The sequence below is a fragment of the Phycomyces blakesleeanus genome (assembly GCF_001638985.1).
Source record: "Phycomyces blakesleeanus NRRL 1555(-) unplaced genomic scaffold PHYBLscaffold_16, whole genome shotgun sequence".
Classification (NCBI taxonomy): Eukaryota; Fungi; Mucoromycota; class Mucoromycetes; order Mucorales; family Phycomycetaceae; genus Phycomyces; species Phycomyces blakesleeanus.
In genome coordinates this window covers 225,142-250,227 of record NW_017265149.1, presented here as the reverse complement: position 1 = coordinate 250,227, position 25,086 = coordinate 225,142, and the positions used below count along the sequence as shown (strand labels likewise).

The following is a 25,086-nucleotide window of genomic DNA, read 5'->3' as shown; positions in this document are numbered from 1 at the left end:
TTGTATAAGAGAAAAAAAGCAGCATCCGCCATCGACATTACAATCAGATTATGCAACAGGACCTCTTCCCAACCGAGGTTGAGAAATTAAGGCCGCTTACAAATGCCACGTCATGCGCAGAAGACTTGAGATGACTACAATCTAACATCGAACACGCATGGCAGAAAACCCTCAGATCCCTACGAAATACGCGAGGCATAGACTGACAAGCTCTATACCGCATCGATAATTAAGCATAATTACCAGGACCACAGCTTATTATTGACTTGCATCTTTGTACAAGATAGAATGATAATATCTGATTTTACTGTATCAATTAAAATGGAGAAGATACAAACCGCGAGTAAAGAAGAAAATTAAAAAATCCCATTCACTCCCCCGTTTTAAAAGAAATTTTTTTTTTCTTCAAAGCCATCTGGGCGTAAAAGTAAAAGTCACGGCGCATAAAATAAACATCGGGTTCTGAACAAAAAATGCGCCCATATTCTTTTATCAGCATGTGATATATATAAGCCTCCCAAATACCAGTGAAGAAGTACTATTTTACAAAACAACCCTTATAAGTAATACTTTATATAATTGAGTCAAACATAATAGAAATTATAGTCATTGTATAGTGATTAGTTTACCTGTAATAATGCAATTGAAAGTACATTTTAACTTTTTATTCCTTTTTTATTTTATTTTCATAAATATTCGGGTAGTAGAGATGTTTTAAATGGAGTTGTTAAATAAACCAATTATTTGGATTCCATATTGAAATTACAAGTTACATGATTTAATAAGTATATATACATTTTTTGAAGTATATTTCTAGCAAGAAGAAGTTGTATGCTAAGTAAATATTAGTCTTTACATATAGACTGCTTAATAGTTCTCACTCATAAATAAACAAATCCTTTGGGAGGCTTATATATATCACATGCTGATAAAAGAATATGGGCGCATTTTTTGTTCAGAACCCGATGTTTATTTTATGCGCCGTGACTTTTACTTTTACGCCCAGATGGCTTTGAAGAAAAAAAAAAATTTCTTTTAAAACGGGGGAGTGAATGGGATTTTTTAATTTTCTTCTTTACTCGCGGTTTGTATCTTCTCCATTTTAATTGATACAGTAAAATCAGATATTATCATTCTATCTTGTACAAAGATGCAAGTCAATAATAAGCTGTGGTCCTGGTAATTATGCTTAATTATCGATGCGGTATAGAGCTTGTCAGTCTATGCCTCGCGTATTTCGTAGGGATCTGAGGGTTTTCTGCCATGCGTGTTCGATGTTAGATTGTAGTCATCTCAAGTCTTCTGCGCATGACGTGGCATTTGTAAGCGGCCTTAATTTCTCAACCTCGGTTGGGAAGAGGTCCTGTTGCATAATCTGATTGTAATGTCGATGGCGGATGCTGCTTTTTTTCTCTTATACAAAACGTGGGAAACTCTGAGGGTTTTCTGACTTAAACGCTTGGTGGGACGTAGTGGCGAACACACCTTACACTTTTGTGTGCTAGCCAGTGGCTCTATCTGCCTAGCGGCTTATTAAGGTGATAATAATCTCCAACCGGGTCTCTCTCGTTTTTGCGAGAGAATCTTGAGCTGACCATACCTCAAGATAAGCAATATTTTTATTTATAGCAGGTATGTAATAAATAAATAAAAACATTCATTGACAATATACTAATCTTAACTTTTTTTTGAATATTTAGATAAAGTAAAGCCAAGGTACCACCTTGAACCCGCTCAGCAAAGCTCTAGGCTTGAGTGTTCACCGACTTTAATTGTTTTTTTTTTAATTTTTTTTATCAATATATAAAAGACCTTAATAAAATCAAAGTTACATATACTTTATTTAAACAAATGAAGTGAAATAGTATATAATATTATTATACGCGTTTTTGAAATCTATCTATTAAAGTCAACTCTAGTTTTGAATTACTCTGTCAAAAGATTAAAGACTCACAATCTAAATCGTTTTGACACCCGCAAAAAATAAAAACATGAGCATTGTTTTCTTGCTCATTTTAATAATCTAATCCAACATGCAAGACACATCATCAGAAAACACACACGTTTCTTTTGAGAAATATGATTCCTACTAATACGAATGCATTGTGTACATGCATTAAGCAGATGTCAAAGTAATTCAGATTTCATCGGCTGTTGACATGAGCCTGTCCAATGTCCAGTACATCATTAAGAGAGTGAATTAAATGAGATTTACAGAGCATGGAAAAGGGGTTCAAAAGACCTAAAAAGATTCATGAGAGGACAGAAATATATTTTTTTCAAGTAATTTGGAAGGACATACTTGCCTCATATTCTAAAGTGAGAGGCTCTTTAAAGAAAAGGAAAATACTTGTCTGTAAAAAAACAGCAACAACAACAACAACAGCAGCAGCAGCAGCAGCAATTGTCTGTCTCAAATGTTTGGGCTTTGGATCATATATCACATCCCATAAGCCAGCCTTAACAGAAAGCTACAAGAAAATACGTTTTGAATGGGCTCCTGAGCTTGTCAATTGGACCTTTGACCAGTGGAAAGATGTAGTATGATCGGATGAATCAAGGTTCACAGTGGAAGGTAATGATGTAATAGTCAAAGCTATTAAAAGAGCTTGCGCAAGGCCTAACAAAAGGAATATAATTAAGGCAAGTAAGTGGATGGGAAGCGCAGTGTGATGAATTGAATTTGTTTCTAGGCCAGTAGCTTTAGATCTTTTATGCCTCTAGATGGCAGCGTAAACGAATATCAATAGGTGAAAATGTTGTATCAAAACTTTCCTCCTTTGACTCAAGATATTTTATGGAAATAAATCAAACATTTCATGTTCTAAGTAGAGAATGTCAGCTGTTATACCAGCTCTTATTTGAGGTAGCAGAAAGACAGACATGAGCACTTGTGGTGGGAACTTTAGGGACGTATAGGTGATTAAAGAGAAAAGATCAACGAGATCGGTAATTTAAAGGCTGTCATGCAACGATAAAAGCAAATGATAGACGTTGAACTTGCATCAGTTTTGGCAGGAAATATGCAACATCGATACGAGGCTCTGTAATTGATGTCAAGAGTGATCATGCCAGATATTGACCTTTTTTTTATATCTTTATTTAAATAATAAGCATACCTACCAGCGTCTATTTGAAGCTTGAAGGCTTTAGATATTATTACCAGTAAGCAGTTGTACGTTGAATATATCCCTTGCTTTATTATATATATAGTGGACTCAAAAGTAGAATCGGGTTTGCCTTTGATTGTATAGAGAGAAAGAGTGAATACCCACTCCCAAAATTGCGATCATTTTATTGCACATATCCTCAAGCTTTACTAGAATATTGAACTATTTGACTATTATACCAGGCCAAAGACAGTCGAGTCAAATGGTATTATGAATTATTGGGCTACTTTAAGAAACCAAGAACCCAAAGAGGGAGGGAAGGAAGGGAGGAGGGATCCATTTTCTGCTAGTCGAATTACATATACTAATCTACCGAAGCATATAAAACATATTCAAATCCTTAATCATAATACATATATAATGAATACAGTAAAAGGCCTAACTGATATAATTTTTAGAATTATGCATAGGTTGACGTCTTTAAAAAACAAGTGTTATTTAAATTGGCATACTTTCTTAGTATTATGACTCTATAACTTACTAGCTTAACTTCTTAAGGGGTGGAGGAGACTAGCTTAGAATATATTCATCAGTTTCAGAATATTACCAGAGTTCAACACTATGAAGAAATAATAGTTATAACTATAGTAACTCCTGTTTATTAATTAATTGCTTGATTGATTGACTGATTAATTAATTAATTAATTAATTAATTATTTAATTCGGTTTAATACATTTGAATATTGATATCCACAACACTTTCTATACATTTTCTTTATATATTTGTGGAGGTGTGTATGTAAAGTAATTGTTTAGCTATTATCAAGTGTTTGCGCACATCAAAGGAGTTTACTGATACTTCTTAAATTCATGTTATAAAATCACACTTTTTCGCTCTATTGTTGCAGGTTTATAACATACTGTCCCTACATACGCACACTCAAATATTGCATATCCATTCGGTAGATCCTTTTCCCATTCATAGATATCCGAGCATCCTTCAATAGCCATGTGTTTCTCCAGTCCGTTCACAATACTGTTTCTAGGCTTGAATTGGTTAAAGTATTGTGTGGCATGTTCAACTTCTTCATTGTCCATCTCACGCATATCGGTCTTTCGGTATGTGTAGGCACAGCTGACCCAGAACATGTATCTCCAGGTGTATGAAGAAATGCGATCCACTGTTGTAGTATCTGACCTATCTGAATTATCCACTTTTGGAGTCAGGATAAATTTGATGTCTGTGTCTGATCTTGGGTGCTCGTCTGACAAGTGAAGGCTTACAGCGTAAAGCAAAAGTTCCGAGAGCTTAGTATGTGGCATAGAAATACAGAGCTCTCGTGTTTCCTGTGAGAATCCATATATGCGCATATACTGAAGGTTCATGTGTGACAGACTTCTGCACCGGGAAGAAATGTACGAAAAGACGGTACAGTCCACCTTTAGTGCCAGCATATCTATGCGCTCGAGGCCATGTACTGGTGAATCCAGAGTTGCATATTTACTGGTAACCAATTGCCCGCCATGGATCCGTAGTTTTCTTATTCTGGAACACTGATCCAAGATAACATCCAGCTCCACCTTTTCTCGCTCGCATTCAAGGTTCAAATATACCAAGTTAGGGCACAGTTCAACTACTCCTGTAATCGGTGCTGCGATGGCATCGTTGGTCCTTGCCTGAATAAAAAGTGCCTTGAGGGTTGTGGAGCGTACGCCAGAAGGTATCTTTATAATCTTCTTAAAGTGCTCCCAATTGTTCTTTGTATATCTTGTGATGTAGGATACTGAGTTGATGGTTGTGTTTGACGGACTGAGAATCTTCCAAAATACAGGAAATATTCTTTCTTGGACATCATACTCCTTAATCATGATTTTGTGCAAATGGTTGAATGCAGAGGAGGTGTTTAGGAATCTTGATATTGCTATTTCTGTGTACGGGTCATTGGGCTCGAACAAGGTACGCGGTGCCTTTCCACTCTGTAGCTCAAGCATCTTGAGATTGGGATACTTTTGAGCAAAGTAACACAACCATGGAACGATAAGGTTTCCACTTGTAATTATCAGTGTGCTCATTTTCTTTGCTGGTAATATGTTTTGGATATCCATCAAGTCTTCTTTTGAAAAGACTCCAAATCCCGTCTCTAGCTTCAGATATTCAAGCTGAGGAAGATATGTGTGAAGAGTCTCGATGTTATGAAATGCAAATCCAACCTTGCCATAGTCAAATATATCTATTCCGTATGAGTTTATCTCGATGCATGAAAGAAACGACAGTCTTCGAAGATTACGAAAGGATCTTAGTGTGTCGAGAGACTCATTTTGTGGGTTTGTATTTCCATAAAGACGGATGGTTATATCCAGCTCTGTTATCTTTCCCCATGAGCTCCAATCAAATGAATCTGCTTGTAGACTATTATCTAATCCGAGTTCAGAGATACAGAGAGATCTGATGTGCGGAAAGTGTTGTTGAAGTATCAGAAATTTCTCGTTTGCTGTTAATCTTTTTGGTTTCAGAGTTAATCTTCGGACAAGATGGCCATATCTTTGGTATTGGCTGTATATATTTGCAGATGGATTTACTGCATTATTGATCGTTCTTGTACCGGATAAAACAAGCTCTTGCATAAAAACATCCTGGAAGGGCTCTTTCCATGCTCGACAAACGTATGTACATTGAAGAAGATCGTATTTTGAAACAAAGCCAGCAGCCTTGGTGAGAATCTCGACTGGTAAATCGGATGGAGACATAAGTTGAGAAAGGTGCACGACGAGTAAACTTGACAAATATTTTGTGCTCTTTACTCCTTGGTTATATGACAATATATTGGATCGAATACCAAGTCACGGAGTTTAAGGTTTGTAATCTGGTTCTGCGGAAGGGATTTTGTTGTGTAGGGGGTGGGAGGGAATGGAGCTCCCAAAAGGGGCCCAAGTCTTTGTACGCATTATATATATATATATATATACTATTGTAGAAGCTCTCTTGGTTAGACCAGAGAAATATATTGAGATGCTTATTGAGTATATTATTATGCATCAATAAAGAATCTGCTTTGTCGATTAATTGTCAAGGCCTGGTATTTTACATAATAAATATGCAGGGTTCATAAGAATAGAAAGAAAGAAGCCCAGAGATTATGTATTTAATCATAAACATATATGTATACCTACTTGATAATTTCAAGACTGTGATTAATAATAAACTCATAATTGATTCGGTTTAAGCAGGTTCTCGACAGCTCTATTAACGGTCTCTGGGAAGCATGTCCTGTATAAGGACATGATTATTCTGTACAGCATTAATAAGAATTTTCAGTAATCTAATATTGGAAAAGAACAATACATTGGTACATTAAGTAGCCAAAATAAAATAAGATACAATACAATACAATTAATTTTCTATAATCATGCCTTGGATTAAACGAATTGAATGAATGCAATGATGTATTTATATACATATATATATACATATATGTGGGCTTATGCAAAAACCTTGGATATTTATAATAGCTGAGAATTATCTAGTAAACGCACACGCACACACACACACAGATCTGGTTGATATATAAACAATTATATATAAACACTATCCTTATATAATACATTACTTTACACAAATAAAGTCATATTAAGTAGCTACATCTTTATTATTATTATTATTATAAATATTACAATTGAGACACCAACAATTAGATCCTTTGGGTCATTGAAATAGCTACCTTACCGAAGGTTGGATCTTTAATTGTACACCATGATCTTTATTCTTAAAATCGTTAAATTCCAATTAACTATTCTTCAGTAAAGTATATATATTGACATACAGGCTTTTGTTTACTTACTTGTCTTAAATGGTATCTTAAAATCTAACATAAATACAAATTAAATCAAATACATGGCCTGGGTTATTTTGTATAGCACAGTTTGATGGGGAAAGTTACAATTTGTGCAGTTGATTCTATGTATTGTATAGTATAATATAAGCTAATAAGTTGGATTTAATGGTTATCAAAAGTATCTGAAGTAAATATATATTTTATATAAGAGAAGTAAAAAAAGAAAGAAAAAGGCAGGCTCGATTATTTAAAATCATATGAAGATAAAACCAGGGAAAGAGTTAAAGAAGAAGGAAAATAGAATCAAGATATATAAATTGATATTTTATACTCTAAAAGGTAACAGTAATACTGTTGGTGAGACGAGAGGTGATAATCTTTATGTTTGGTTCAAACATGTACAACCATTTTATGTGGAATGCACTTGCTATATTGGTACTCATCTTTGCCTAATGCAAAACTTATATTATTCTTCAATGGGCATGTATACAAAATATGTATATAGTAAAAAGTGTATGTATGACCTTTATAGTAAAACATAAAATAGAATGTGAGTTAGAGAATTTTTGGACGTATCCAGATCAATATACTTCTTGGCCTTTTATAAGGTTTCTCAAAGATGGGTTTGATTTTTTAGTGTGACAATATCAGAAAGCCATTTCAAGAAATGGTAATTAAAAGAGAAAAAAATAATATATATATAATATTTTTAAGCTCATTTTGTAACATCTCTTTTCTCTTTTCTCTTTTCCGTTTCCTTTTTTCTTTCGGTCTCTGCAAAAGTCGATTTTACACTCTAAAAATGACAGAGACTTTGAATGACTATGATGCTGTCATTGGAATAGGTAAAGGCCTAGTGTGTATATGTTTTTTTCTTTAGTGTTAAATATTGATATGCAATTTCATTAATTAGATTTTGGAACAACCTTCTCTGGATATTATGTATTGGACCTAAACTCTGAACAAAATAAAAACTATTACGATAGGTAGGCTATCGATTAGCTTAGATATTAAGCAAAGACCAACAGGCAGATATTATATATACATACAGCTATCCTAATAGTTCATTTTATTGTGTGTTAATTGCTATAGTTATTTTTGGAGATATAAGAATATGCCATCCACAATGCTTTACAAGAAAGAATCAGAAAAAAAGTTTACGTATGGAAGATCGGCCGAGCACAACTTCCGAAAACACCCTGATTCTGGGTATCATATCAGCAAAGTCAAACTGTGGCTGGACAGAACCATCAAAGAAGGTCTTCCACCTTTACCACCCAATATGACCCCAGTAAAAAGTAAGGATCAAAATAATAACAATTAAATAAAGCCAACTTACAAAAGTCGTAACCAAAAGTACAAACACAAGCACAAGCAACCTTAAAGCATACAATATTGTATTATAGTCATCGGTGACTATTTGAGTAGAATGCACAAAGATATCAGCAAAATACCTAAAAAATATCCCAAATTTCGCGACCCTTCCAGATACAGATACTGCATGACGGTCCCGACTATGTGGTCCGAAGAATCCAAAAATATCATGAGAGAGGCAGCTATCTTGGCTGGTATCATTACAAAATACGATGAACCTGGAAAGCTATTGATTATTGATGAGGCTGTTGCGGCTGCCCTGTATGCTGAAGACCAGTCTCCTGAATTAAACCTAACCCACGGAAGTCTTTATATGATCTGTGATGCTGGTGGTGGAACTGTTGATCTCGCTGTATTTGAAAAGGATGATTCGTCCGGAACAAGCGGTCTAAAAGAAATCACAATGGGCACTGGAAGTTCTTGTGGATCAACTTTTTTGGATGCTCGATTTGAGGCTCTATTGAGAGAGAAGGTTTCCAAATACCCCAACTACAGTGAAAAGGACATACAAGATGCACTGTGGGAATTTAGCCTTGTGATTAAAGTAAGATTCATTAAATGCACAAGGCTTTAAACACATATTATTTAGAATGGAATTGAGAATAATAGTATGTAATTTCTTTATGTATGTGTATAGGAAACGTTTGTTGGCGATCAAGAAGAGAAATCTTACTGTATAAAAAAGCTAAAAAGAATGTATATACAAGGCCATCCAGATATCAGCGATGATGAAACATACTCATTGGATGAAATTCACAAAAAAGTATTTGATCCAGTAGTAGATGAAGTACTTGGTATGATAGAGAAGCAGTTCGCACAAATTGGAGGTAGACACCTGGATGTTATGTTTATTACTGGAGGATTTGGGCAGTCACCGTACCTTCAAGCTCGGATAAATGATACTTTCGGTAGTCGAGTCAAGCATTTCAAGGTTATAAAAGACGGAAATATGGCAGTGATGAGAGGAGCAACATTGTTCGGAGCCAGACCACGTGCAATTACCCAGCGGATTTTGCGCCGTGCATATGGCATAAAGCTGTGCTCATCCAATGACATGCCTGAGAAAAACACCCCGTCCGTAAAAGACAAGTTCCATGTATATATTCACAAAGGTGAACCGGTTAGTGAAGATGGGTGGATTACTAAACATATTGCTTGGAAAAAGGATATTCTTCCGATTGTGTGTAAGTTTCTGCCAAGATATATATATATATTTATATGTATGTATTAACTAAACCAGAATATATGTATATGTATATGTATATGTATATGTATATAGCTTTATATGCATATGATGGGGATGAACCAGTTCCAGAATATCCTTCTTCTCAATCAATTGATCTAGTAGCTATCTTCAATACCCAGTTCCCAATTGACGATCGAAAGGGGGTTAAATATGACATATTGGCCATGAAGATGCGTTTTGGCCTGGACAAGATTGACATTAAAGTCAATATTAGAGGGAGAGATTTTGAGTATGTTACAGTATGGGATGTCACTGGGGAAAAGACAACCCAGTACTACAGCGAACCAAATCCGCCGCCTAGTGTCAAAGTACGGAAGCTGTGGCTGATGGATGCAATAGTTAAATACCTCCCTTGATTAGATTTCTATAGCTGTAACACTATTACTATTATCTTGTTTTCAAATAAGTTAATTATCAAGATGTATGAATTTATCTCCATATAACCATAATAAAAACTCTGATACACAAAAGAAAATTTGAGATCATTTAGTATTGCTATATCTAATTTAAATTTATAAACAGATATATGTATGTACATGTAGGTACAATCAGCATAAATTATGATATCAATAGTCTTAAAAATCTTTCTTTAGTATATAAAAGGATTTATTAGTAGCACAAGCCAAGGAAAAGGGTGCCAAACCTTTTTGTATTGTCAATGGGTACACGTCGGACAGGCAAATATTTGGTGCGTGTATAGGCATCTCTTGTCTTTGAAGACGCACAACTACTTCCCCCAGGGCCATCATAGAACTATAAGGTACATGATATATGTTTGTTAAAGGCTTATTTAACAATTAGTGAATTTACTTTATTTACTTAAAACTGACGCTTGTATGATCAATATAATTTTCCTATTATTAAGAGGAAATATAAAGATTGATAGTTATATTTTAATCGCATAATATTCAAGCTGTTACTCCAATCATAAATATCCATGTTTTTGATTTATACCAGCTGTATTGCCACAGAATAAAATTAGCAAACCAAAGAAAGAACCAATAAGAAACCCTTTTTGGAGCAAAGTATATATATATATATTTATTACTTGATCTTGTTTAAAAATCCATAAAATCCTTGGAATTCCAAAGGTGTGAAACATGAACTTTTTTTTTGACTCATAACATATTGTTCTTTATTACTTTTATTTTTAAGTACTCTAGATACTAGATAGTAGGAAAACTTGAGCCTTTGAGCTTTTTGTATTCAAATCTTATGGTATCCCAAATGAGTAGAAGTGGTTTGAACTCTCAAAGAAGCATATATACTGTGTATAGGAGTCAAAACACCTCTATTTATTTTATTTTTCTTACTCACAGTGCGTGTGTATAAAAAATGCTTATCAGCGAATATCCTTGGTTCTTGATTGTTGGGGCGGACGTTGCCCTTTCGTACTTGGTCTTTTAAAAGTAACCTGACTCGTGGGGAATATTCTTTTTTTTTTAGACTATTGAGTATTGAATATTGGATATTGAATATGAATATAATTTATGTAGACCCGCCTCAACCTCGTCTTTAGTTAACCAAATAGGAATAAAAGCCACAGATATAGTTTGTGACATGTGAAAGTGGCACATTAACAAGGAGGTTTGTTCAAGTGGCAAACAGTTTTATTGCTTGTTTATTTTCCAAGCCTCATGAAGATTGACAAGCCAAAAGGATACCAACAAGCTGTACGCAATACTGATGATATATTTTAGATTTATAAGGAAGAAGGGAGGGGTATATTGATACTTTATGAATAATAATAATATGAATATAAATATAAATAATAATAGAGAGAGAGAGAAAGATGAGAAGAGAGATTACAAGTTAATAAGGTTAAGTTTGTGTGGAATGTTCTTGGCTCGAATATTCCATCTACACAAAAGTTCTTTTTTTTTGGGTTTTAGACTGGTGCAGTCTGATGCTTCGTGATTTCTTCTTGTATGACATGAGGTTTTGTGGCTGGTACGTCTGTCTTTGTAGTCTCTGAATTGGTAGGCGAAAGAGAGGAAACGCTGGTTCTCATACGGTTCAGCATATTGACTGCCCGAACAGCCTTCTTGAGAGTTCTGCGAGGATTGAAGTTGGCTCTGACGGTCTCAAGGATATCAATGTCTGTAGCATCGACGCCTGTCATCCATTTGTGGTTCAATGCCTCGGTTGCTGTCATACGTTTCTTAGAATCCAATGTGAGCAGACCACGAATGAAATCCTTGGCTTAATATCAATATCAGTATCCGTCTTTTCATCTTGTGTAATTTATGTGTACTCCCAATTATACATTTATATTATATTATATTTAAAAAAGGCAAATTGTTTCTCACCATCCAAGGAAATGTTTCGCCAGTATCTTTCGTGGAATTCAAAACGAGCGTGGCTGATGGAATCAAAAAGCTCTACCTGATCTTCAGCCTGGAAAGGTTGGTAACCACATAACCTATACAAGGAAATTGAGCTCAGTTTCACTGATCTCTTTGTGTACATATATATATATATACATATACATATACATATACATATATAAACAAGGGACTTACAATACATAGGTAATCACACTAAAAGAAGAGATAAACGATTCAGTTAGGATCAATTCAGCCCATCGATCGAGTTAATCAACAAGGTTTAATTTTCTAAGAAATAACCAATTAATAGTACTAATGACAATAATATTTACCCCATCGCCCACATGTCTACTGCAGAAGAATAGCCATGTCCGAGAATAACCTCTGGTGCTGCATGTACCCAAAACAAATAAATCAATCAATCAATCAAAATCCATGTAAATATTTACAATTCCTTTTTTTTTGTTGCTTTAATAATTGCACAAAAAATTATTCTTACCAACATAACCGGGTGAACCACAAATAGGTTGATCTCCAGATGGATCCGCAACTGCTTCTGTTGCAATACTAATATCCATATATATATATATATATGTGTGTGTGTGTAAAGGATAAATACTCTACTTGTTGCTTACGTGTGCATATAGGCGTAGATGTGTATCAACACACACATATATATATACAATGCCACTTACCCAAAGTCACAAATGGCTAGGTTGGCATCCGAGTCTGGACTCTTGAAGAGCAAATTTTCAGGCTTCATATCTAGCCGAACGATTAGCTAACTTCATCCTCGACGTTTAAAACATGGTAGACAAAGCATACCTCTGTGAATAACATTATGTGCGTGAATATACTGTAAACCATTCACAACCGACTTTACAATCAAAACTGCATCCTTTTCTGTAAATTTGCCACGCTCAAACAGACGTTCAAACAATTCACCACCAGTAGCCCTAACACATTACACGTTAGTTCCCTTTCCATTCATCAATTTTCTCTTGCTTATTTGCTTGATCGACTAGCAAATAATCATAGAATAATAGACTTACAACTCAAACACAAGATAAAAGTGATCACTATCAAACAAATAAACAAATTTTTGTTTAGTAAAAGAAGAAGAAAAAGAGATATCTTTTACAATCATAATCATAATCATAATCACCATCACCATCACCATCACCATCATAATTAACAAACATGGCTTACCGGGATTCAAACCAATCATAGAAACCAATGACATTAGGATGATCAAGACCTTGCATGATCTCCATCTCAGAGTGAACCATGTCATAATGTCCTTTCATAAACTTTTTGGAGATAACCTTTATTGCCACTTCCTTTTTGTCTGATATACGGGTAGCTTGTCTGACAGTACCGAAAGTACCACTGCCTGCATAATTGGAACATTAATTGATAAATGTATGTATATATATTTCAAATTTCAGTAGCAATAGTAATATTATAATGAATAGATATATAATGAAAAAAAATTAAAATAAAATAACTAAATTTCTAGTACGACTACTCTTCTTTCTTTTTTTGTAATAATTGCTTGTCTTACCAAGAACTTCCGCAAAACGATAGAGCTTTCGTTTTTCATAAGAAGGTGGTTGATGGAAACCAGAATTTACCATGCTGGTAATCGAATCAAAGAATCCCATTTGTGCGTACGTCCGTGCTTGTAAAGGAAGAGTAAAAGAAGAGTGGAAAGCAAGTGAAGAAAAGAGAGAGAGAGAGAGAGAGAGTTAAGGAAGAGAAAGAAAAGAAAAAGAAAGAGATCTTAAAGAGCCTGTTGCTTTTATATAGATAAAGATTGATGTTATACGCATTCGGATGCTACCCTGTTGTTTCCTTTTTAAGATATAAGAAGCCAATCTGGTATATATATATTTGTTTGTTAGAATAAAAAAAATTATTTATATATATCTATATATATTAATAAGTTTAATATAAGAGTAACAAGCTTTGCTTCTACATAGAACAGTAATAAATAGCATATGTATAATTATTAATGGCTCTTATATAAATTATATAAATTATATATATTACAACAGCATTAGACCAATTGTGTTGCATAGATCACACATATTTTACTCAATTGCACTAGAAATATTATCAGCAGCAAAACATAAAAACTAGCTTTATTTCACACAAACTATGCTTATATAAAAATATACATATATTCTTAAAAGAAAATTTAATACCTCAAAACACACCCACCCACCCACACACACACATGCCTTTAGGACATGTAACAATAAACATTTAAGCCCTGGTTCAGTAGTAAGGTTTGACGAACTTTTGTCGTTACTTTTTTTTTCAAGAGCGCAAATTCCATTTTAAAAGAGCGTATGTAATAATATCGATGAAAGGAGAGACAGAAGAATAAAACAAAAGTCTACAAGTAATGGAAATAATACAATAGTCAAGGTAACAATCTCTGTAGAACATAAGGGAAATGACAATGACAATGGAAATGGAAATGGCAATGGTAATATCAATAACAGTAGTAAGCTGTATCAGTCTTCTTGTGGACAAAATGTGACAGTATAATGTCTTGCTTTACACACATACACACTAGTCTGGTCATCATAGGCGTAACTGTAGGAGTTTGGACATGCATTCTTGATCGCGTTCGCATAGTGGTTTGTACTGCATGTTTCAGGTGTGCTAAATTCTCCTGTGCAGCAATATGCATCATCCTGGTATCTTGAACAAGCACTTCTACAAGCCACAAACTTTCCTTTACTGTCCTGATACCGAAGATCTACAGGACAGACCGGCAGGCTTTTACAGACAGTTGGTTGACAATGCATCAGATCATTAGAATCCAGGTGGTCTAGTCCAGAAACTACGGTTGGTGCAATACGGATAGGAAGGTTGTATCCGTCTACAAATGATACATCGTAGTAGTCCACCCCGTTGGCGCCTGTCATCTTGAACTCTGCTAACGAAGCTGGGCTTGTGGCACCAGCGACACTGCCACACCTGCGAGATCCGCACGATGGTCTTGCCCAAATACGTCCCGCCCACTCGGAGTCAACTATTAACCGGTGACTGTCGCTATTAGGCCGAACGGAGAACGTCCGGGAGTGTCGGTTTCCGTTTGTCTGGTAACCAACTCGAATACCATGCTGACATTGATTGACTACATCAATTTGTTTCTGATGGTTTAAGGTTTCAGTTACACCAGCAAAGGCCAACAGGACAATAAAGGTACGAAATGATGAATGCATGTAAAAAAGAAGAAGAATTGGTGAAAGAAAAGAATATTATTAAAGAGTAAAATAAGAATAGGTAGTGTTTTAAGTGCATTTTTACATACTATTTACTTATTTATTTATTGCATTCTTGTTGTTCTTGTTTTGTATTTTATCTTTATCCCTTGCTCCTCCTTTTTCATGAACATGCTTTTAAGCTCTACATCATTATAGAATCTATGCATATAATCTACATTAGCTTTAGTATATTGGATAATACGGGCAAGTGGAATGAAAGGTATAATAAACATCTCTCTCTCCAAGTTCCAAGGGTTCAAACGTTATTCATTAAAGAAAGAAATCAAGCTTTTGAAGCTTTGTGGGGTTTTAGTTGAATAAATTGCATTCTTTAATTAATCGAAGCCTTACTTCTTTCTTCCCCTTGTTTTTTTGTTACAAACCTATTTATGATGTATTGATCGATCTATTGTGCTTTCACCAATATCCTTTAATTATTATTTTTTTATTTGTGTGCGTGCATGTGCATATGCATGTGCATGTGCGTATAATTACTTTATGTTTTCTCACTATGCACATCTATAAATCCGTTTTTTTTACAACAACTCTTTGGAAAGTATCTCTTTTGCATTCTGAAGCACCTGAATCTCAGCCTCTACATGGCGCGCAGTCACTGGCTCTCCTGTACCTCTCTCAGGACCTGTTGGTTTGGCATCCGTTCCTGGCTTTTCATCGATATTCATGTTGGATTCCCAGAGCACTTTGTAGACTTCTTTCTTCGACTGGTATACCTTTGGTATCAGATATGCATGCGAGCGGCACATAAGTCGAGTAGCCTGGAATAGTGCACCATTGGCAAGATCAAATCGTTCCTCAATTGAAGATGTAGCCGCATTCTTATTTAGTTCCAAAAGTGCCTTTTCAAGTACAAGGATAGGTTCAGGCATTTTACGTCTAGAGCTGTAAACAATCCACAACACGAAAGTAACAGCATCAAATATAAATATCAGATTTTGCTTTCACTTTTATATATAATGTTCATTTTCTACTTACAGCATCACTTCGCTCAATGTCTCGTGAGGTTTTCCATACATTTGGGTCATCTCAACATTACCATACAAGAAACGGTAAGGAGGAGAAGGTCTCTAAATTAAATGTAAAGAAAAAATAGATTATTGACAGGTTTTTATGATTTTTTTATTTGCTAATGACATTAATAATTTCTATATGTATTCTTTTCTTTAAAAAAAACAGTAATAATAGTAATAGACTTACTGTCATTTTAGGCTTCTTGTTTTGCCAAATCTGTTTCAATTCTTCAGCATTAATTGGAGGTTTTTCAAAAGCAGGACAGCCAGATGCTTTCCAAATGATCTAGAGTCACGTATGAAATGTCAGTACAATATCCAAGTTTATCTTCTAACCAACTTCTTTTAAATTATTATTGTTGCTATTGTTATTACCCAATTGCGTTCGTGACGCAGTATTGTAAGTACAATATCCGTGTAGAGCTCACCATGAGGTTTTGTCAACCGGAGAAGATTCAAAAGAGATTCTCGCATGTTAATAACCCATTGATTCTATTAAAAATACACAAATATATATAAGATGATTTCAAAATAATAGATGATTTTATGTTTTGTAACTTACTTGCTCTTCTTCCAAACTAAAAGGGGGCTGGGCAAGCGATTGCTTTGTTGCCCCACGTGCAGCCAACAGTTGTTGTGTATTCTCCTTTTCGGTTTGTGTGAATCCAGAAAGATATTGAAACAAAATCAAGAACTGGACAATCACATTACGGCGAAACCTAGCATCCTCCATCTAATAAAAACAAGCAAATAGTTTATACTTTGCCCACAATTCTCTCTCTTCTTCTTCTTCTTCTTTGTATCAAACCATACTTCTAATTCTAACAGCTTTCGGCTGCTCAATAATCGTGGAAATTGATAATCGTGGTTGATTTCTTTCAACATTTCTTCTGCATCATCGGGGTCATCTATTGAGCTGCCTGCCATTCTCTTTCGTTTTCTTCCCGAAGTCTCTACAATATCCGAATCACCCGACATGGCCTTTTCTTGGCTAGCAATAGTTTGAAATCTTTCCAAAATGGCCTCTGCACCCTAGATCCACCCACCACCAAAAAAAAGAAAAAGAAAAGAGTAAAAATCCAATACAAAAAGCAAACACAGACACAAACACACATAATATAGCTATTGGTTTTTCTTTCTTTCTTCTTTTAGCACAATTGAATAATTACCCTTTGTAGTTCAATAAAGTTTTCGCCTTGGAAGATGGTCGGTGGACTAGAAAAGTATTTTCGGATGGACCAGAACAATTTATAGAATGCCTTTTGCTCATCTAGTGTACAGGTGTCAATGGGACGTGGACAATGGTGTGTAGAGAATCGCAAGTCATCATCGCACCTGTCATAGTTGGATCGGCGTTGACATCTTCATCTTTATCACAGTGTATAGGCTCATTATTAAAGTCTCCTCTAAGATTGACGCCTATCAAGCAAAGCACAGAAATAAATAAGCAACGATTTGTAAACATATTATTCACATTCACAATATTTCTTTGGCAAATAAATACTATTATTATTATTATTATTATTGATTTACCTGATCGTTCTCCCAATGGAAGAGAGTTGGCGAGAAACATAAGAATGCGACCACAGAATACCATGTTCTTTTCTTGGGATAGTCTTCGCAACATTTCATTGCACATACGTAAAAGAACTAGGCCCTTTCCTCTACCAGGAACCATATTCTATAAATGCGTACATAATATATATATATATATATGCATGTACGTACATACATTCATATACAAGTGTATATATATATATATTGTTTTTTTTTCGTTTTGTTTTTGTTTTGTTATAGTCAGGTAATTCAATACATACACACATCAATTGTACACAGTCACTAGGTCAATATTACGCACCACAATCAAATGTTCTTTTCTTTTTTCAACATAGTCAAAGAAATCTTCACAGCCTGCAATAGTGTGCACGTCCAAAAGTTCTTCGATCAAGGTGAGTGGAATGACAGTATCCAAATAATCTTAATGATTAAAGAAAGGGTATCATTTATTTGTTAATATTGTTATGATTATTATCTCGAAAGAAAAACAAATGCATATATTCAGTAGACATTTAATCCAACTGTGATTTTTTTCTAAAAAAATATATTAATATTCTTACCAGATTCTGAACTAGTCAGAGCAATATCAAGACAATCGGATAGTTGATAAAAACGCTCCTTTTCTGCTTCTGGCCATTTATTCTACAAGGTTTGTTTGTTTTTGTTATTATAAATATATAGATACGTGTATATGTATATGTGTATCTTGCCATAATATTTAAAAGTGATCTACGGAAAACAAGTTCCAAGGCACTTTTTCTCCAGTCAGCTTTTCCTTCCACCAATACCACATTCAATGTATTTTCTGATCCACCGATTGGTGCAATGTGAGTCTGAACAAGTGATTGAACAAATTGTGGTGGTAATGTATTGGTATTTGATGAATGTCTGTGATGTGCTGCTGCTTCAATGCATTCCGATACAGCCTTTTGGGCATGCAGACGAAAATCAGCAAATTTAGACATTGTGAGATGAAAGAAAAAAAAAAGTTGTTTTTGCTTATATCACCGAGGGATAAAAGAGAAAGAAAAAGAAGAAGGAAAGTGAGGGGAAGAAAGACAGAGGCGTCAATTGGTAGAATACTATATATACAGTCACAATCAAAAACGTTTCGACCTCTGAGCCCAAAAAATGCATGAGAGAAATCATGGCATGTATTCAACATGCAACTGCTCCTCAGTAATAAAAGCTAAAGCATTCAAACTTCAAATAAAAGATTATATATATGTTTATTATTGAAATATAGAAAAAAATAAAAGATCAATATTTTGTATGACCTCCTTTGGCCTCAATTACAGCCTGGCATCGATGCTGCATGCTTCCGGCCAAAGTTGACGAAATTTCGAGACCTATCCTTCGCCACTCTCGTTGCATTACAACCTTCAGATCTTCAACATTGTTAATACTGGCCCTCTCGTCACTCATGCGCCTCTCGAGAGCCCACCAGAGATGCTCGATGGGGTTGAGATCCGGGCTTTGAGCGGGCCAGTAGTCAAAACCTCGGATCTCATGGCTATCTTTCCACCACCTCGAGTACGACCCAGTATGACAGCTGGCGTTGTCCTCTTGGAACACAAAGCTCCTGTTTTGTTCCCGCGAAAGATTTTGGAACCAAGGGAGGAAGTTCTGAGCCAAAGTGTTCACGTATTGGTCTTGGTTTACGTTACCATCTAGGAACACCAAAGGGCCAAAACCACCGGCCCAGAAACAGCTCCAGATCATCACACTACCCTTCCCCCACTTGGTTCCTTCGATGATATTTTCTTCCTTGAACCTTTCACCAACTTTCCTGATAGCTCTAGCTCCTCCATCATTACCCTCAACTGTGAACCGTGATCCATCTGACCACACTACACCTCTCCACTGGTCATCTGTCCAATTCACATGCTCACGGGCCCATTCCAGCCTTCTTTTCTTGTGGCTTTCGGTTAAAGTTGGCTTGTGAGCTGCGATATATGATCCGAAGCCCAAACGCTTCAGACAACTGATTATTGTCTTTCTGCAGACAAATACCTCCATGTTCTTTAAGGAAGCCCTTAGCCTAGAAAATGAGGCAAAGGGGTCCTTACGAACTATTTGAACAAGGTGTATTTATGTCCTCTCGTCAATCTTTCTAGATCGTCCGGACCCTTTTCTTGGCTCGGGCGATCCTGTCTCGTCCACTCTCTTAATGATGTACTTGACAGTTGACAGACTCATGCCAACCACCAATGAAATCTGGGTCGCCCCGTAATTTGCTAAATGCATGTACATGATGCATCCGTATTTATACGGATCGGCCTTTTCATATGATCCGTGGGTGTTTTCTGATGAATTTGCGTCTTGCATGTTGGATTTGATTAATAATATTGGGAGAAAACAATGTTTTTATTTTTATTTTTTCGAATTTTTTTAGGCATTTTTTGCGGGGGTCGAAACGTTTTTGATTGTGAGTGTATATGATTATTCGTTTCCCACTATGCTTTTTTATTGTCACTATAGCAAATTATTGAACAATCTCTGCCTTCTGAAGAAGAAAAGTCATCATCACTTTGGTTTGATCAATACTCAGAAGTACTCAAGCCAACCATTCGTTTCTTAAAGTAAGTCACTACGAGTTTTTTTTTTTTTTTTTTTTAAGTTGGGGGTTCTTTACTACTTTCATCATGTATGCATACTATTCTTACTCACTATATTATTTAGTTGTTAATGCGGTATTTTTAAATTGAAAAGAAAGAAAAAACACTGACAGAATAAAAGTACTTTGAAACTGTTTCTAAGATGTTTACATATTCATGAAGTAAAAGCTGTCTTACTTTCGGATATTTCTCCAAATATATATATACACTGAAATTTTATTACCAATTGCAATCATATCCCACGATACCAGATTTAAGAAGTATATTAATAGAGCTTGAATCTAATATTTCGCTCGAAATATAACATAATATATGGAGCCAAGCATTTGATATCTACATTATGTCATCTATTCAACCCATCAAAGTACCGTATATGTCTCGGCAACAAATTTCTTAAAAACTATTGAAAGAGAGAGAAAGAGAGAGTTATACTTTCAAGTATATTGAATAATGATCTGCTCAAAACTTGAATATAAAGCATATTAAGCGTATTTGGGGAAACTTAAACTAAAATTTAGTAAAGTAGGAACTGAATCAATAATAAAAATAATATCAAAATTAAAAGAATGCAAAGAGAGTTGGAAAATATTTATATCCATATGGCGTTGAAGCTCATACATACTTGGCGAAAATTATACAGAAGAAGAAGAAGGTTTAAACGGTAATACACTTCAGAAATTATCATATTGGATAGCTGTTCAAGGTTTCTGCTTAATATATATCCACCCTTTTATATTTGGGCATAAAACATTCAAATATTATAGATAATAAATACCTATACATTGGGTAAATATCGCAGCTCGCTTTACAAAGTATGTGTGTGTGTGTGCTGTTTTTAGAGATCAAAGCTTTTACTCAGTATGATTATGGATCAACCAGCTTATACAGCTTTTAGGTTATTGGTCAGCTCCCATACCGTAATAAATCATTTGAATAGCCTGTATCTAACCTGTACAGGTTTGACATATTACATTCTTGTGTATAGCTGCTCAACCAAGTTTTTTTTTTTTTTTTTTTTTTGTACCTCATACTCTTCCTATTAAAATCCAACACCATTTTATCCCTTTTTCTCTCTCCCTCCCTCGATATCGAGCAGGCAAGCATTTAGTATGTGTCTCATTTAAGTTTTTCTTGGTTGCTTAATTTTAAAGAAAGCATGAAAGTAAACCAAAAACCAAAAGCCAAAGATGATTATCTAGAAAGAATATTCAAAAAGTCTTTACAATAAACTTTTTATATCAATAATCTTTCCAAAAATAAAGAAAGATATTATCCAAGCCGATCGAATTTCCTTTTATTCTGCCTTTCGAAACAATACAGAAAGACATCCTTAGAATACTTGTAAGAACATAAGATAAAGAGATAAAGAATACAGATAGAAAATGTGACAGCTTTTTTGATAACTGTTCAATATGAGATTGTATTTCTCCTTTACTTCTTCTTTTTTGTCCAAATGTCAGAAGGAATCAATACTGAATTCACATCAGAAATCAAGGTTAATGAAGTCCCGCATCATTAGAATTCATAATTATATTCACATGAGAAGATTCTCACTCAGAAACTACAAAGGAACTTGGCGTAATCCCCATTGCAGAACAGGTGTTGGCGCGTAATCAAGAAGTTTGTGGTGTGATCTCGAATATCAGGGACATTATTGTACCTCATACTCAAAGGCGTGGTATGAATAATGAGCTTTTTATTTTATTTTATTTTTAAGCGCATGTAGAGAAATAAAATCAACTAGGGCCAAAACTATATAAAAATAAGAGAAAGCCTATCAAAATAGACGTAGTAACAAAAACAGTATATAATAAATTCTAATAAAATAATCAAGATTCTTCTAGGTTCTTCACTATTGTCGACCCATCTACAGGAACGTTGGGTGGACGCAAGATTCAATCGTTTCATAGTCAAAAAGAATGTCTTCCTATGGGACAGGTTGGTGACATCCTGATATGCCGTGGATTGACAGTAAGTTTTATCATTATTGTTATTATTAAAAATAAACACTGATAATAATTCTTGATTATGCTAGCTGTCAGACTTTCAAGGAGAAGTCCGAGGTGTATTGTCTGCAAGATATTTCTCAGCATCTTGGACTACTCTTTCGATACATGATCTCAAACCAATTCCAGAAGTAGTCACCGATTTTATTGCGTCTCCAAAAAATATGGCTATTGCAAAAGTATTGCAAAAATGGTACAAGCAAACCGGCTGCCCGTTACCACCGACTCCAGGAGATGGCTCAAGAGAAAAATCAGTAGAAAAATCAAAGAATGAACTTACTTACTTCCGTGGCAAACCCTTCTTAACCACTGCACAGATAGGAGAGGGACTTTTTGCATATTGTAATTTTATTGGTGTTGTAGGTTGTTTTTTTTCCTTAAAGAAAAAAAGAAGAGGAAGAAAGGTATATGCTGGGAATTGATATCTCACTAACATCCAAATCACTTCAAATAGTATCTCGGATGCCGCTATGCTAATGTGTCTATGACGCTGTCTCTGACAGATTTTACTGTCAACCCGCACACCGGAGGTGCCACTAAACCAAGCTATGGGGTTTCTCCAGACGTTATACTGCTATGTACCTTGTGGGATGAACATGCTGAAAACTGTCCAAAATTGGAACGAGGGGACTATATAATGATATTAAACGGAAGACGCAAAATCAATTCGCATGGAGTTTTGGAAATCAGTATCCACGGCGATGTATTAAGTCCCGTATACATTCAAAAAGTGATAAAACTATCTCCTGACGACGAAAGACTAGATGATATAAAAGCGTAAGACATTAATAGCTACTAAGTGAAACCATCTCTAAATATTTGAATGTGTATAATAGACGATCAAACTCTGCAAATGAACACAGCAAAAACGTTGCTGATCCCAAAAACACTGGAGAGAAACCAAGTAATCTATTATATACAGAGAGTATTGAACTTAAAGAGGCTAGATCAGGTATTTGAATAGTTACCTACACACAGAAAGAGAGAGATAGATGACTTACATACTAATAAACACGTGTATTAGTTATAACTAGCCCGATAATATTGCCATTAACAACGTTTCTCCAGATGCAGACAGACGGTGTTGTGAGTCAATTACTTTAGGTCTATGAGATTTTATGCTTAGGCACTTATCAATAAGTACATACCGAATAGGCTGGGAAGCTGTACAATATCAGAGGTTGTGTTACAGATTTCAGAGCCCTTGATCCAGCAGAGTGGTTTTTAAGATGGTGCTTAAAATGCGAAAAATAGTAAGTGTTTTCTCAGAATCAACCAACTTTCTTCTATTCTTAATTAAAATAAAATGGATCGTCATTATATATATATAGCTCTGCGAGATTTTTGAAGACATGTAAGAGCTGTAAAAACCCCTTGAGCGATTTGAAGTACAGATTCTGCTTGTTTCTTGAAGATGCCCGAGGAGATCAGTTATATATATTTTGTATCGGAAGCAACATTGTAAGTATCCTATTCTTTCTCGGCTTCTAAGAGCCGTAATATTTATCGGTATATAATCAAACTTACAACACTATGTTATTATTATTATTACATGTAGTATAATTTATTCCCTGGTCTTCCGCCATCTCTGTAAGTTTATATCTATATATAAAAAAGTATATATATATATATATATATATTAGTATTTTTTTAAGTAAAGGTCAGTAAAATATTTATTATAATCTATTTTTATTAGTGCACTCGAAAGTGTTGAAATGGCAGAGCAGCTGTACGCAAGAATGCTGAAGCTGTGCCCAAAAAAGGATGATGCAAAGACCTATCTGGACTTCCGTGTCAAGTGTATACAGGGGAGTGGACCACGAAATTTAGCCAAGTACGCCTTGAAAGACACCAAATTTTATTTTGAATAAGAAAAGAAAGAGATCCATACAGCCGAAAATAGCAAGTATTTTGTATTATGAAACTTTCCAAGGGTCACCTTTCTCTCTCTCTCTCCATTTATTGCATGCTTTTCGAAATTAAATAAAATAAAAACACATTTAACTCCATCAGCTTTTATATGTTAAGCTTGGAAACAATTCATGATACTCACTCCATGCGCATTTATAGCAAATATACTTATAGAAATATTAACAATAGGTTGAATTGAATAGTATTTTAAGAACTACAAACGAAGAAGCCTATTTTTACTCTGAATAAACTTTCCAAGTTACCGAATGAAAGATATTTTCACTATATAAAACTCCATCAGCGTCTCAAAAAAGGGTTATATAATGATATTACTGAATTTCTTTCTTAATATTTCTATATTATATCTTAATGATAAACAATCCAGCTTTGTGTATTCCAATTATAAAAAGCTTTTTAGAAAGTGAACGTCCTGTGTATCTTCATTGAAGGCTGTTTGTAAGAAGAAAAGAAAAGAAAATACAAATACAATAAAATGAGAATGATGCATCAAAAACATAAGCAGATATTTAAATTTTATGCAGCTTTTATGATTTTATTGTATTAAAATATCAGTTTTTCTTTCTTTAATTTTTCTCAAACTTGTATAAATCGTATACAGCATATTAGGTTAATTTTTTTTTATGTATATACACCAAAAAAGTACTGGGTGATCAAATGTAGAAAACAGATATTTTGTCACTCAAATATATATTCAAAGTCTGTTGGATTATTACATGAGACAAGGCATATATTATAAAATTTTGTAATTTAGGTGAAGATAAGCAAATTTAATGT

At 34.7% G+C, this 25,086-nt stretch overlaps 7 protein-coding genes across 7 annotated transcripts; 3 read left to right on the top strand and 4 right to left on the bottom strand.

The window, feature by feature from the left end:
* Positions 1 to 2,144: 2,144 nt before the first annotated feature.
* Positions 2,145 to 5,858, bottom strand: PHYBLDRAFT_147672 (hypothetical protein; the record flags this gene model as incomplete). Its single annotated transcript, XM_018431928.1, has 4 exons — positions 2,145 to 2,242; positions 2,303 to 2,471; positions 2,520 to 2,620; positions 4,049 to 5,858. The coding sequence occupies 4 exons, from the start codon at positions 5,856 to 5,858 to the stop codon at positions 2,145 to 2,147; spliced, it is 2,178 nt and encodes a 725-aa protein (XP_018289204.1).
* Positions 5,859 to 7,745: 1,887 nt separating this feature from the next.
* Positions 7,746 to 9,919, top strand: PHYBLDRAFT_147671 (hypothetical protein; the record flags this gene model as incomplete). The annotated part of the gene is made up of 6 exons (XM_018431927.1): positions 7,746 to 7,788; positions 7,857 to 7,929; positions 8,036 to 8,241; positions 8,350 to 8,861; positions 8,955 to 9,501; positions 9,597 to 9,919. The coding sequence occupies 6 exons, from the start codon at positions 7,746 to 7,748 to the stop codon at positions 9,917 to 9,919; spliced, it is 1,704 nt and encodes a 567-aa protein (XP_018289203.1).
* A 1,532-nt stretch (positions 9,920 to 11,451) lies between these two features.
* CaMK4 (calcium/calmodulin dependent protein kinase) lies at positions 11,452 to 13,554 on the bottom strand (the record flags this gene model as incomplete). Its single annotated transcript, XM_018441657.1, has 10 exons — positions 11,452 to 11,765; positions 11,873 to 11,985; positions 12,086 to 12,103; positions 12,223 to 12,280; positions 12,390 to 12,457; positions 12,586 to 12,655; positions 12,716 to 12,846; positions 12,943 to 12,969; positions 13,100 to 13,283; positions 13,455 to 13,554. The coding sequence occupies 10 exons, from the start codon at positions 13,552 to 13,554 to the stop codon at positions 11,452 to 11,454; spliced, it is 1,083 nt and encodes a 360-aa protein (XP_018289202.1).
* Positions 13,555 to 14,412: 858 nt separating this feature from the next.
* PHYBLDRAFT_21611 (secreted thaumatin family protein) lies at positions 14,413 to 15,129 on the bottom strand (the record flags this gene model as incomplete). The annotated part of the gene is made up of 1 exon (XM_018439764.1): positions 14,413 to 15,129. One exon carries the CDS (start codon positions 15,127 to 15,129, stop codon positions 14,413 to 14,415), a length of 717 nt encoding a protein of 238 aa, XP_018289201.1.
* A 353-nt stretch (positions 15,130 to 15,482) lies between these two features.
* On the bottom strand, positions 15,483 to 18,777 carry PHYBLDRAFT_182152 (hypothetical protein). Its single transcript, XM_018438577.1, has 12 exons — positions 18,467 to 18,777; positions 18,317 to 18,398; positions 18,058 to 18,176; positions 17,733 to 17,880; positions 17,535 to 17,618; positions 17,369 to 17,469; positions 17,013 to 17,231; positions 16,762 to 16,932; positions 16,575 to 16,691; positions 16,387 to 16,485; positions 16,165 to 16,256; positions 15,483 to 16,071 (listed from the first exon to the last, which is right to left on the bottom strand). The coding sequence occupies exons 1-12, from the start codon at positions 18,719 to 18,721 to the stop codon at positions 15,708 to 15,710; spliced, it is 1,851 nt and encodes a 616-aa protein (XP_018289200.1). The 5' UTR covers positions 18,722 to 18,777; the 3' UTR covers positions 15,483 to 15,707.
* A 110-nt stretch (positions 18,778 to 18,887) lies between these two features.
* PHYBLDRAFT_66549 (hypothetical protein) lies at positions 18,888 to 20,771 on the top strand (the record flags this gene model as incomplete). The annotated part of the gene is made up of 5 exons (XM_018441658.1): positions 18,888 to 18,935; positions 19,143 to 19,400; positions 20,152 to 20,184; positions 20,238 to 20,338; positions 20,693 to 20,771. The coding sequence occupies 5 exons, from the start codon at positions 18,888 to 18,890 to the stop codon at positions 20,769 to 20,771; spliced, it is 519 nt and encodes a 172-aa protein (XP_018289199.1).
* A 1,029-nt stretch (positions 20,772 to 21,800) lies between these two features.
* Positions 21,801 to 24,417, top strand: PHYBLDRAFT_182151 (hypothetical protein). The gene is made up of 11 exons (XM_018438576.1): positions 21,801 to 21,869; positions 21,944 to 22,052; positions 22,209 to 22,345; positions 22,410 to 22,739; positions 22,835 to 23,157; positions 23,217 to 23,332; positions 23,405 to 23,466; positions 23,536 to 23,633; positions 23,712 to 23,841; positions 23,939 to 23,970; positions 24,077 to 24,417. Exons 1-11 carry the CDS (start codon positions 21,828 to 21,830, stop codon positions 24,249 to 24,251), a joined length of 1,554 nt encoding a protein of 517 aa, XP_018289198.1. The 5' UTR covers positions 21,801 to 21,827; the 3' UTR covers positions 24,252 to 24,417.
* Positions 24,418 to 25,086: the final 669 nt, after the last annotated feature.

Bases quoted from the DNA above. Each gene is read 5' to 3' on its own strand.
- PHYBLDRAFT_182152 (XM_018438577.1), bottom strand. From the start codon at position 18,721: ATGTCTAAATTTGCTGATTTTCGTCTGCATGCCCAAAAGGCTGTATCG. The intron at 18,399-18,466 runs GCAAGATACACA...CAAACCTTGTAG, and splicing joins GATCACTTTTAAATATTATG to AATAAATGGCCAGAAGCAGA. The intron at 17,619-17,732 runs GTAAATCAATAA...TTTGCTTGATAG, and splicing joins TCCATTGGGAGAACGATCAG to GCGTCAATCTTAGAGGAGAC.
- PHYBLDRAFT_182151 (XM_018438576.1), top strand. From the start codon at position 21,828: ATGTCAGAAGGAATCAATACTGAATTCACATCAGAAATCAAG. The intron at 21,870-21,943 runs GTTAATGAAGTC...GAAACTACAAAG, and splicing joins AATTCACATCAGAAATCAAG to GAACTTGGCGTAATCCCCAT. The intron at 23,467-23,535 runs GTGAGTCAATTA...CATACCGAATAG, and splicing joins AGATGCAGACAGACGGTGTT to GCTGGGAAGCTGTACAATAT.